At 39.8% G+C, this 12900-nt stretch overlaps 1 protein-coding gene across 1 annotated transcript in view; it reads right to left on the bottom strand.

Annotated features, from left to right (window-relative positions):
* The window catches only part of Lhfpl3 (LHFPL tetraspan subfamily member 3), a 499176-nt gene that overhangs the window by 135027 nt on the left and 351249 nt on the right, over positions 1-12900 (bottom strand). The window contains exon 2 of the mRNA XM_042684790.1: positions 6626-6862. Coding sequence (XP_042540724.1) covers positions 6626-6862 — 237 coding nt within the window. The remainder of the gene's footprint in view (positions 1-6625; positions 6863-12900) is intronic.

The raw sequence follows: 12900 nt of genomic DNA, 5'->3' as shown, positions 1-12900 counted from the left end.
GTTTTTTTGTGGGGGGAGTCATCATATTTTGTGAAGTATGGGTAGAAACAACACATATTTCTGCATGTAGCTTCAGCATTTATTTATCAGAATTAGTCTGTCTAGCCCTGTGTCATGCAGGGTCAAGTGAAGTGACAGGTTACATTTCCCTTGTATTCTTTGACCTCACAATGGAAACACTGAGCATGTAGCAAGAGTGTAAATACCTGTTTGGCAAAAAAACCTTTTAGGTATACTAAAAAAAATGTGAGGACTGGTCACTGGTGACTCACACCTGTAATCCTAGCTATTCAGGTGAAGGCCTTGTAGATCAGGGTTCAAAGGCAACCTGGGCAGAAAAGTCTATGAGCCTTCATCTTGAATTAGCCAGTAAAAACGGTGTACTGAAGGTGTGGCTCAAGTGGTAAACTGCCAGCCATGAACAAGCCAGCTGAACAAGCAAGAGAAGCTGGGTCATAATTAAACTCAAGAAGATGAAGGTTTCACTTTGTAATATCCTTCTCTCCATGGGGCATGCAGAAAAGAAACAGAGGTGACAGGATGAGTAAGAGAAGCTGGTGGGTGGGTGGGTAGATAATAAAATAGATCAAACAGCAAGAAAGAAACACACACACACACACACACACACACTTTGGCTATATTTATAATGGGGAAAAAACTTGAAGAGATATAGTTGTAGTCTGAAAAGCTAAATACTGTTGTATATTGAAAGACTAGATATGGATTTGCTCTGAAACTGAAGCAGTTCCTCTGTGTGTGTGTGTGTGTGTGTGTGTGTGTGAGAGAGAGAGAGAGAGAGAGAGAGAGAGAGAGAGAGAGAGAGAGAGAGAGAGAGAATGTTTGTGTCTGTGTGTCTGTCAGTGTATGCTGCTTGAACTCAGGGCCTGGGCACTGTCCATGAGTCTTATTTTAGTCAAAGCTATCCCTCTACCAGTTGGACTACACCTTTACTTGTGACTTTTTTGGTGGTTAATTGGAGATAATAGTCCTATAGACTTTCCTTCTTGGGCTGGCTTTGAACTGTGATTCTCAGATTTCTGCCTCCAGAGTAGCTGGGATTACAGGTGTGAGTCACCAGTGCTCAGCGAAAGAAGTTATATTAATGAATGAATTTGTATTACATAGTGGAATCAAAGCAGAAATTTATAACTAGAAAATGTGTCACTGGTAAATTTTATATACTGAAGTACCTACCCAAGCTTTGTGGAGTTTCCCTGTCTTAGGAAAGAAAAAAAAGTGGCTGTAGATCAGTAATGAAGAGAATTAAACAGAAACAAAAAAACCTTAGAAATAATCAGAACTCATGAACCACTGTTTTCAGTCCTCACAACCATTTTGCATAGAAGGAAAAGGGAGGTGTGGAGGGAAAGTTGATAAGTTTTAACCTAGCTAAAAGATTTTACTTAAAAGTCATGTTGTAAAGTTGATTGGACACTGTTGTTAGGGAAATATCTTAGCTATTATGACTTGGTGTAATAGGTGTATTTTCTTCGACTTCTTTTTTTCTCCATCCCTATCTCCTTTCCTTTCCTTTTCTTCTAGAGGGCTTGATATTTACCTAGAGATCCTTGGCTCTGAAGTCTTCATTTCAGGTTTAAAAAGATCACTGAAATGTCAAACAGTAGAAGAGAATGAATAGCTGAGGTGTGGAGGACAGCCGCTTTAACCCTGTTCTTCCCTCACCCTGAGATCCTAAGCTGCTTCAACGAATCCAGAAGACAGAGAGTAAAATCTCTTCTTTTGGGATACCACTGGAGGTTGGGATCTGGTTAAAGAGGGAGCTTTCTCTTTGAGCAACATCAATTATGATTTCAACATGTGTTTTTTTGAATGGATTACTGCCAAACCCCCAAGTTGTGTTTTATCAAATTACTTATAGGTGTGGAGGGCAAATTGAAGAAGATAATCTCTAGTTACACATCATCAGTCAATACCTATCTTTACAGCTGCTGTGAAGTTCTCTTCCTTTTGTGACTCTTTATCTGTCTTCCCTGTCCCCTCATTTTCACCAGGGCTGGTGCTCTTTCCTGGCTCCTTTCATGGAGAGTGGACCCCAACTACATGATGCCCAGGAAACCAGCACTTGGTGAATGTGTGATTCTAACCATCACCAACACAGTAACTGTTTCTAAGTGAGTCCACAGCTTAATGCAGAAGAGGGAGTAGCAATGGGTGGACATTACAAAGAGGCACATCTCCACTTAACCAAAAGAAACACTTCCCAAGGTTATGATATGTGCAACCATGACATAATCTTATTATGAAATGGAGCATAGAAAACAATTTTTGTTCATCTAATAATTTTTACATCATGTTTTAGCACCTATGTCCTATTATTTATGTACTGAAGATACAGTAGTGAAAAAAGAGGGAAAAAATCCTGCTCTTATCTTCCTTGGGGAAGAAAAGGAAGTAAAATATGTCTGTGTTCCTCAAAGAAAACCGGACGTTTGGGCTAAATGTGAGGGAGGGAGCCAGGAGGGTTGGGGGAGGCAGAGTAAACAGCAAGTGCAAAGGCCCTGCAGAGGGAATGTCCAAGGTATCTCTGAGGGACAGGAAAGCCTGAGTAATGGGGGTAAGAGGGTAGGATCACTAAGTGGCAAAGACTGAGGCAGATTTGCATGTCCTCAAAGACTATAGACAATGACTTGGCTTTTCCTAAGTGAGATCATCTGACACCATTGGAGAGTGTTGGGTTGAGAAATGATGCCATCCTGTTTACCTGTAACAGGATCACACCAGTGGCTCTGCTGACATTAGACTAGGTAGAACCAGTAAACCCATGCTGGCTCTCTGGCAGGGACATCAGGGAAAGAGAAGGATGGCCTGGACCAAGATGATAGCAAGAATAGGGGTGAGTACTGGTAAAAGTCTGGACATATTTTGAAGGTATAGTTGGCAAGAGTTTTTTTTTTTTTTCTGGTTCTAGGTCTTGAACTCTAGGCCTGGGCGCTGTTCCTGAGCTTCATTTTGCTCAAGGCTAGCACTCTACCACTTGAGCCACTGCATCACTTCTGGCTTTTTTAAGTAGTTTATTGGAGAGAAGAGTCTCATGGACTTTCCTGCCTGGGTTGACTTTGAACTGTGATCCTCAGATCTCTGTCTCCTGAGTAGTTAGGATTACAGGTGTGAGCCACTGGTGCCAGGGAAGATTTTAATTTTTTTATAGTTAGATGATAGTTGTGGTAGGAAGAGAAGAAACTGATTAGTTAGTCTGAGAAGTCGGAGAAATAAAGTTGACACGAAGTAAGAGGAAGAGGTTTTGTGAGAAGTATGAGAAGCTCAGTTTTGTCAATGGACTTTTGTGACTGGGCTGGCTTCAAATAGTGAGCCTCAGGTCTCAGCCTCACGTGCAGCTAAGATTATAGGCATGAGCCACTGGTGCTCAGCTATCTGCAGTTTTTGATGCCCATTCTGAAGTTCTTTGAAGACCACCGGACCTTGTTTAACCCAAATCCCAACAGAAAACAGGCAATATTCTATGCCCTTATCAGTTGTAACTCAAAGCACATGAAGATGCTTTCATTTCTTGGGTTTCCTGATCTTATTTCACTGTTTTTTTAAAGTAAAATTTGATAGCTAAAAAAGAACAAGTATTTAAAAGCTATTCTCAAATGAATTAAACTTTTGGTTACATAACCTTATTTAAAAGCTACCAAATGAAAACAAGACTAACCTTTTACACTGGGCTGACTGGTCAGGCTGAGATCAACAGAAGCAGCATCTCTTAAGAAATAATTACATAATGTACAAAACTGAGAGCTTGAGTTTGAGTAAACAATTTGTGTTTGAGTTCAAATCCATTTCTTCTTAGTTGTGAAGATTTAGACAAAATACTGTACTTCTTGCCCCTTAAAATGAGGGTGATGTTAACTATGGTGAGGTGTTGTTTCAAATAGCAAGTAAAAATTTCCTATAGGAAAAGTGCTAGTAATAGGTAAAAACTATATATACACTGTTGGCTATAACTGACTTCCACCCATTTGCTTTTATTTTGGATTCTTCCAACCAATAGAGGAGGTGTCATTTTACAAAGGTTGAAGCTGAATTTCGAAGATGCTCATGGCCTAGTCTAAATCACAGAGTCAATACCTGCTGGTTGTGAGAAGGGAAATGTGTTTTATCTCTGAATTGGGACTCCATCTACCATCTAGGTATCGAAATGGACTCTACGTATTATCAGAACCTACTTAGGTGAGAAGGCCCATTTTTCTAGGGGCTAGAGTTTCTAAACTGGATTCATTGATGTTATGAATGGGCCTGGGAAGCATGGGCAGTGGGGATGTGTAGGCTAGTACAGATCACTGGCAGAAAACAGCCAAGGTATCTTATAACTTCTTCTCTAAGACATTTGTATTTCTTGATTCCTAGTCATCCTTAAAATATTTAGTGTGTTCACTGCTCTGAGGGCAGAAGCTTTTACCTTCCCCAGATCTTCTTTTTAAAGGATACCTCTGAAGGTGTCCTCGAATCAGAATATTTTAGCTAGGAAGAACTTCAGATGCCATTTAGACAAGCCTTGCATTTTATAAACAGAAGCTTAATTCAGGAATGGTTAAGATGTTGGTCTCAGCTGGTGGCAAGGACAGCAATAGCATAGGGCAGCCTGGCTCTGAGTGCATGCTTTCTTTGTACTGTGCAACACTGTTACTCACAATGTGGCCAGGGCCTGATGTGATTCCTTGAAAGTGAAATTCCAAAGAATTTGTCAATTAGTTAAATGAAATAAATTCATTCTAACTTCCCCTATTATAGCGTTCAGACATGCTTAAACCACTTAATAAATAAACGGAGCTTGAGTCACCTCTTGACGGATAATCATGTTTTCTCATTTGCAGTTTAAGTGCTTCAAGACAAAGTGACTTTAAAACTGCTCATGAGAAGACCCAATTATCTGATAAGCAATTCTAAAGACCACACACAAATGTAGAAACAGACTTCTTTATAAATGATGTCTGACAAGGAAAGAGATATTTGTGGCATAGGAATCTGGAAAATGTAATTATTTATCCTTTCACAATTAATGAAAGAAATTGAAATTGAAGCTTTCATTTCAAATCCTTTTTTATCTGGATGAAACTTTAATTTTACATAATTAAATTGACTTCACAGTTCAATGTGTTAAAATATGCAATTAAGCAGCATATCGAGGTTAAATGCCTACTGTTGTTGGCTCATTTAGAAGTCATGCTGAACTGCTAAACAAGAATGAATACTTGCCAGGCGCTTGTGACTCATGCTTGTAGTCTTAGCTACTCAGGAGGCTGAGATTGGAGGACTGAGGTTCAAAGCCTACCCAGGCAGGAACATTTGTGAGACTCATTGCCAATTAACTAGCAAAAGCTGGAAGTGGAGCTGTGGCTCAAGTGTAAGAACCAACTTTGAGTGAAAAAGCTAAGGGATGGCAAGCCCTGAGTTCAAGACTAATACTGGCACCAAAAAAAAAAAAAAAAAAAAAGGAATCCTGGGTATCTTGCCCATTATTTTCAGGCTAGGGAGGCCCACAGATTGCAAGGTGGGCAGTTTTTGCCAGTTCTGAGCAGCCTACTCTGTACAAAGTTAGTTGGATTAAAATAGTTTTTATTTCTATGAAGAAATACTCTAGCATTTTGATAGAGCTCCATAGATAATTTTCTTCACCTCTAATAGAAGTTCTTTTTAAAGATAACATTTGCATCTTCTAAATTATTTTCTCTTTCTTGAAGGTATCTTAAAAGTCTCAATTTTTCCCTTTCACAACATATGCTAAGGAGACTTCTTTGAAAAGGAGAGGCATAAGAAACACTTTAATGGGGGCTGAGGTGAAAGGTCACTGCAGGTGCATCTTAAGAGGTGGCAGCTTGGAGAGGAAGGGACTTTCCCTTATGCACCCCTCCCCCCCATCTCCTTGACTAGCACCACTGTGAGGATCAACTTCTAGCTGTGTAATATCTTCTATTCCCTTTCATCTTGAGACTCTATGAGTGAAGCATACTTCAACAAGTAGCACTGAGCTCTCTCCTTCTCCCTGATATGTTCTAGCATTCTTGTTGCAGAGAGTCTGTCTTATCTATGAGTGGTTGTCAAGAAGGATTTGTAGATCGCAGCAATGTTCTTGCTGTAAAGATACATAGAAACCCCGAATCTCTCAGTGGCTCTTCCACAGGTATATTGCTGAGCTGATGACTGTAGCCAAAGAATACGTGACCATGACATGAGGCTGACCACCAGACAGTATGCCAAATAGGACAGGAATGGAGGACTGATTTAGTCCTTCAAGCCCAGGCTTGAGATCAGACATTGCACCAGAGGCATCATAAGGTTGGTAGATTCTTCTAAAATTCTGAGCTAGGACTGGATTTGCCTCTGTTTTGTTGCATTATCCTGGGACCCAAATAAGGACATCTTGTTTTTTTTAGCAGAAAAAAATAATAGTGAAAAAGTTCAGCTATTAATACCTCAATGCAAACTGTAAAAGTATCCATTTACATGGAATCAATTGACAATATTCAGAATGCACTAGCACTGGAAAGAGGAGGCGGCTATGGTGTGAGCACCTCTGTGTGTGCGTGCGTGTGTGTGTGTGTGTGTGAGAGAGAGAGAGAGATGAAGGCATCCAGTAAAAATTCCCAAGCAATCTTCTTACCTTTGTTTTCTGCCTTCAGTTCCTCTGCCATCAAGCTGTCTTGTCGATTACCAAGCACGAATGCTAGAAACGAGAGGATCAGGGCATCCAAAATTCCAATAATAGCCAGGATATATGCCCAGCGGACTGAACAAGCTCCGAGGGTGTACTTGTCTGTCTTTTCTCCACACATCCGTTTCACTTCATCTGAATCCCAGCCATCGGGGAAAATCATACAGCCAAGCACAAGGCAGGCAGCTTAGAGAGAGGAAGAGAGGAAAACAAGAGGAAAAAAGAAATTAACAGATTTTATTGTAACAAGCACGTCTATTATTCATCAAATAATCGTTTCAAATTATTGATTTGCAGTACAGCAAATCTCACCATGGTTCTACTGTGTGTATCTGTGTGTGTGTGTGTGTGTGTGTGTGTGTGTGTGTGTGTATGTGTGTGTGGGCGCACGTGCAAGCACGTGCATGTGTGCATGTTTTCCCGAGTAATTTAAAGGCAGTCCTGTCTCTACAGTGGAAAGACTCCTGGGAAGGCACTGTAAAATAAGTCCAGACATTCTGCGAGAGAGGTTAAAGTAAATTGATCTATGAGAAAATACTAAGAAATTCAATGTGTGTGTGCATTTGTGGGAAGGATTTCATTGCAACTAGGCCTATGTGGAATTATAACACTGCGGAATGACAATTCAAGGCTGTCTTTGAAGAGCTATGACAGCAGTCAGATAAGGGATTAGGGTAACATGGAAAACAGCAGAGTGAATATTGACTTTCAATCATTGTGAAAAATAATTTTACATTGTGATCCCTGCCCCCGACACAAAGAAGACTTTCTTGAAACTGTCCTAACACATGCAATGCATGGTGATATTTTACATTCTACTCTCCAATCTGTTTCATTTTGAAAAAAAAAGGCTAAAAAACACCCAAGACACATGACACCACAAAGCTTTTATGGAAATGAAGGAATTAAGATTATTTATATTCTATTTCTCACATATCACTATGGTACTCATATGACTATTTTTTTAAATTTTGAAACAAGATCTTGCTATGTAGCCCACTGATCTTGAACTCTTGGTCTTCCTGCCTCAGTCTTCTAAGAGCTGGGATTACACATGTCTACCACCACATTCTGCCTCATATAAACACTTTTGGTAGGGATATATTACTCTGAAAATTATAGAAGATAATTGTTATTGCTGATACTTTTTTATATTTAATTGGATTATTAATGGCAAATGATTATATTTTTAGGGTGTGTAAAACCTTCTGAACAGGTGTGTTTATTAATTTACTAATTTATTCATTCAATGATTGCATATAGTATATCTCCAGTAGAATGCCCGGTAGTGTTCTTAGTGTGATGGTACAGTGCTCAAGAAAAGAGATATTGCCCCATTTGTTAGGAAATGGAAAGACTTGGATCAAGAAAATGTCATATATATACAGAATGGAATTCTATGCCTCCATCAGAAAGAATGACATTGCCCCATTTGTTAGGAAATGGAAAGACTTGGAAAAAATTATATTAAGTGAAGTAAGCCAGGCCCAAAGAAACATAGGTCCCATGGTTTCCCTTATTTGCAATAACTAGTATACATCTAGGACAAGCAGAAAAGGTCAAAAGCTATGTACATATGACCACATAAGATGATGTTAAGGAAAATGAACCGCAAGATAGGGACTCAAGTGGTTTTTTCCTTTCTTGCTATTGTTTTTAACATACTTATAATGTACTATTTTTTTTTTTTTGTTGTTTCTTTGGTATGTTCCGCCCCCACAGTATAACCCCTGTTTTCACTATATTTGATGCCAGTGACCTGCATCTTGTATATACACTTTTCTAATTTGGGGAGGGGAAGGGAAAAACTCTGTTTTAGTGTTATATGTTGATTTACAAATTGGCAATTAAAAACTGTGGATCAGAGCTGGGCACTAGTGGCTCACACCTGTAATTCTAGTGGATCAGGAGGCTGAAATGTGAGAATCGCAGTTCAAAGCCAGCCTAAGCAGGAAAGTCCATGAGACTCTTCTCTCCAATTAACCATCAGAAAACTGGAAATGGAGCTGTGGCTCAATGGTATAGCATTAGCCTTGAGCAAGAGAGCTCAGGGACAGTATCTAAGCCATGAGTTCAAGCCCCATGACCACCACACCAACACCAATACCCCATCCTTATAGCCATATGTCTCTGCTGTGGTGTAACATCTCTACAAATAGTTATCATTAACACTTCTCTACTTTAAGACTTGTCTCTCAAAGAAGACCTTGACTTCTAATGAGATTAAATATTACTATCATTATGCAAAAGCTGTTGAATTGACAAATAACCATGTACTGTAGATATTTAAAAGTTTCACAAGTATTTAAAAATCCCTGTGTATAAAGCTTAAAGCTCTACTTGGTGTGGGTCAAGCTACATCTGACTCCAAGTTCTTGGAGCTCTCTGTTTTCTGTCTCAAATATTTGCTAGGATTGTCCCTAAATTTTCCACTCTTCACTATCTCCTACCACTCAAACAAAGTGCAACACCTTCTGTAGAGCAAACTACCTCAGATTATCCTGGACATAGAACATTGTCCTCTCAACTTTCCTACATGTTGGCTTAGCCCAGCTTTACATACCTGGTGCTTTATATGTTGTTAAAGATTCATAAGTATCTCAGTGAACAGACCCTAAGCTTTCTGGGCCATTGTCTTATCTAAAACATTGTCTTTCACAAAGCAGGTACTAAAATACATTTAAACAAGCAAGTGCATGAATGAATAAATAGTTGTGATAACTGCCACAAGGCTACGAATGGTTCATGGAAGGTCAATACCAGTTTCCCAAGGCACAGATCTAAGTTAAAGAAGGATTCAAATTTAGGTGACACTTAACAGAGACAATCATACTGTTCCTAGATAACAGATGACAAGTACTTGGGATAAATCATCAACAAAGTGAAGTTAGTGATTTGACAACCTTCCCACAGTCTTGTCCTTTCTGTATCTCTCAGCATGCAGTATCCAAATGTACCCTCCATGATATTGTCTGGTGGAAATGATCTGTGTATTTTTTTTAAAAAAAGATGTAGTTTCCATCAACCATGTTTATTTTATTTAGGACAATGCCGAAGACTTTGGAATGCAAATGATATATAGAAAAACACTTCTTAATTACTTGGAATGTTTCTAAAATAGTCTAACTGCTTTTCTTTCCCCCCTTGCATTAAATAGTCTTTATCTGCAAGGCAATCTCTTTCTTGTAGAGAGAAAGGAAAAGAATGCTTTTCCTTTTACAAATGGGAACTTGAGAGAGATCTTACATTTCAGTTTAGCTGAACTTAATAGCAATTACCAAGTGACACAAGCCCAGGCAGACTCCTGGCCATTGGAGGACAGTTCCCTGGCTGGGAGCCTGTGGGGCAGAGGAATCAACAAAGACATCTTTGCTCAAGACCTTTCTGTTTTGAGGGTAGACTGAAACCACTAGGAAGCAGGCATAGCAACATATTGTTCTGTTTTCAAAGTATAAGACTTCCTAAATAAAGTTTATAGTATCAAGATTGTGTGAAAATAGACAAAACAATAGGCAACTTATGGAATGTGTTTTTGCTGAAAGCTGTGAAAACAGAATAAGTGGGAAAAGTGTGTGTGTGTGTGTGTGTGTGTGTGTGTGTGTGTGTGTGTGTGTGTGTGTGTGTGTGTGTAAGCATGCGTGTGTGCCTGGTATTAGGGCTTGAACTCAAGGTCTGAGCATTGTCCCTTAGCTGCTTTGCTCAAGGCTGATGCTCTACCATGTGATCCATACCTCTACTTCTGTTTTGTTTGTACCTAATTGGAGATAAGAGTCTCATGGACTTTCTTGCCCCAAGGCTTCAAAACTCAATCCTCAGATAGATCTCAGCCTTCTGAGTAGCTAGGATTATAGGTGTGAGCCATGGATGCCTGACTTTGAAACACAATTTTTATTTTCAACAGTGTGAGGGAGTTAGGTGTTCAGAGAAATCCTAAAGCCTGACTTAGGTCAGGGTCCTGGGGTCTTGGAGAAAAGTATCTAGTTAGACCCACACAGCCAAGACGCTGCAGGCCTTTCTCAGGCTACAGGGCGATGTATTATAACTGGTTCTGCTCATTGTCAATCTTTTCTTAGCTTGAAGGATCTGATCCCTTTCCAATTTATCTATTTTTATCCTTTTTGACTTGTCTCTTGTGTAGCAGGATGAAAAAGAAAACCTCACAAATGCATTTAAAAGCTTTAATAGATGTCTATTGCATAACAAAAGAGTGGTTGTTTTCTCCTAGTAACATATTATCAAAGCATACAGTGTTTCCCCTCATTGACTCCCCTCCTCCAATGTGAGAATATTTTATTGAAGCCATTAAAATAGTGTAGTCTCTGTTACTGTCTTTGGGATGGATGACTATTATGTTCTGCACTAATGCTTGAGTGCTATACTTAATTCTGGTTTTTGGCATTCTATTAACCAGAATCTCCTTAATCTGCATGGTTTGTTCAGCCACTGGCAAGCACCAGCTGTTTCAGCTCTAATGTGTACCTGCAGGATCCCAGGCTGTCTCAGTCAATAAAAGATGAAACAATATTCCTCTTATCTTTATAATTAATTATTTCCAGTTACTTACAAGTTGATCAACCCTAAGCTGCAACACCATCCTTTCAATAAACAGAGGACAAGGCACCAGGACATTTCATTAATTCACACATGCTATTTCCTCACCACAAGGGACAGTGGAGAATTAGTTCCAATTGAGCTATTATCCCCAAATGGGTTTCTTATTAGACTGTCACCTAGGAAATGACTAACTTCCTTGCAGCTATGTATTCCTTTTTTCTGGCAGCAGGGTTTTTTGGAAGAGTGTCAGAGAACATTCTTGAATGTTAAGGAGGAAATGAGAGTTCACTCGCTGGAGGTAAGCAAAGAGGAATGGGAAAAAGAAACCCATGGCCCCATTACAGGCTGCCATGATATCTTTGAATGTAGAATACAGGACAGGGATGTCCTTGTGAGACTGTCTATTTCCATTCTAAGCACATGCCAAGTGGTTAGGATGCGAGCACCTTCCAAAAGGAAGCTTATCTCAGAGTGGCTTCTTCTGAAATAGCTCACAAATGGCTAATGGTTCCCCAGAGCCACTAATTGCATTGGCATTTTTCTTGCTAAAGAGCTGAATGTAACCTCGACAGAGGAAACATCCTCAGAAAAACCCACACGCCTTTGTAATTGGGTCTTTCTCCAAAGGAAAATAAAGCAAGATGAAAAAAGCAACAGGGGGTCTAGGACTAGAATTAGTTGGGCCTGTTCATATTGCTGGTCTAACTGTCCCAATCAGGGCTTTCTGTGTTGTGGACCTGAGAACTGCTTATTTCTGAACAGGAAGAGAAAGCTTGTGTTCAGTCTTTAAAAAGTCTATGCACTGTTGCACAAAGAGCATGATAAATGGCTTTGGGTTGCTGGAGCAGTCAAGGGAAACTTGGTGTAAAAAAGAAACCCACATTCACTTAACTCTATCAATTATTCAGGCATACAGTAAGCTGAAGACATTGATGCCAGCAGAGGCTTCCAGGCTGGATGGGGGAAACTTTCACATGAGGTTTCTCATTCTAAACATTTGGCAAGAGAGATAGAAGATTTACTCTTATAGCTTCCTTAGCGGCTTATGGTCAATAAACTTGGTCTATAATATTTGTATCTCTGGGAAAGGCCTAACATTTATATTTCAGTTTACTTCTGGAAAATGGGATCACTAGGTAACCCAGGACATAAATACTGTGGTTTTGGTTTCCTACCTTACATTAGTGCTTCTTTGCCTACACCAAGCATGTGTTAACGTCCCTGGTGCAAATCCTGCTTTGCTAGTGCTGTCTGTACTAGTTAGCATTGGCATGTCTATAACAAAATACCTGAGGCAGGCTACTCAGGAAGCTTTCACAGTTTTCAGTGGCTTTGTTAGTTAAGCCTCTGGGGAGGACCTAAGAGTAGATAGCATCATGGAAGGCACATGTGTATAGGCACATCTTAAAAACAGGAAACTAGAAAGAGATTCAGAGGTCAAACTCAGGCTTTCTAACAAGTTGCTTTTGGAGAGTGTACTTGAGGAGACCAGCACTCCCTTTTGCAGGAGCTTTATTAGTGGCCTATGACTCTCCCAGTAGGCTTCACCTCTTATAGATTCTTCCACCTCCTCTTTGGGGCCAAGCCTCCCATGCCTGGAGCCAATCACATGCAAAAACCAAAGCACAGTCATGATGAGAAGATGAGTGTGCCCTATTCTCTGGGTACAG

The sequence above is a fragment of the Dipodomys spectabilis genome, unplaced genomic scaffold (assembly GCF_019054845.1).
Source record: "Dipodomys spectabilis isolate Male_0828 unplaced genomic scaffold, ASM1905484v1 ptg000089l, whole genome shotgun sequence".
Taxonomy (NCBI): domain Eukaryota; kingdom Metazoa; phylum Chordata; class Mammalia; order Rodentia; family Heteromyidae; genus Dipodomys; species Dipodomys spectabilis.
The sequence above is the reverse complement of the archived record's forward strand: the minus strand, read 5'-3'. Positions and strand labels throughout refer to the sequence as shown.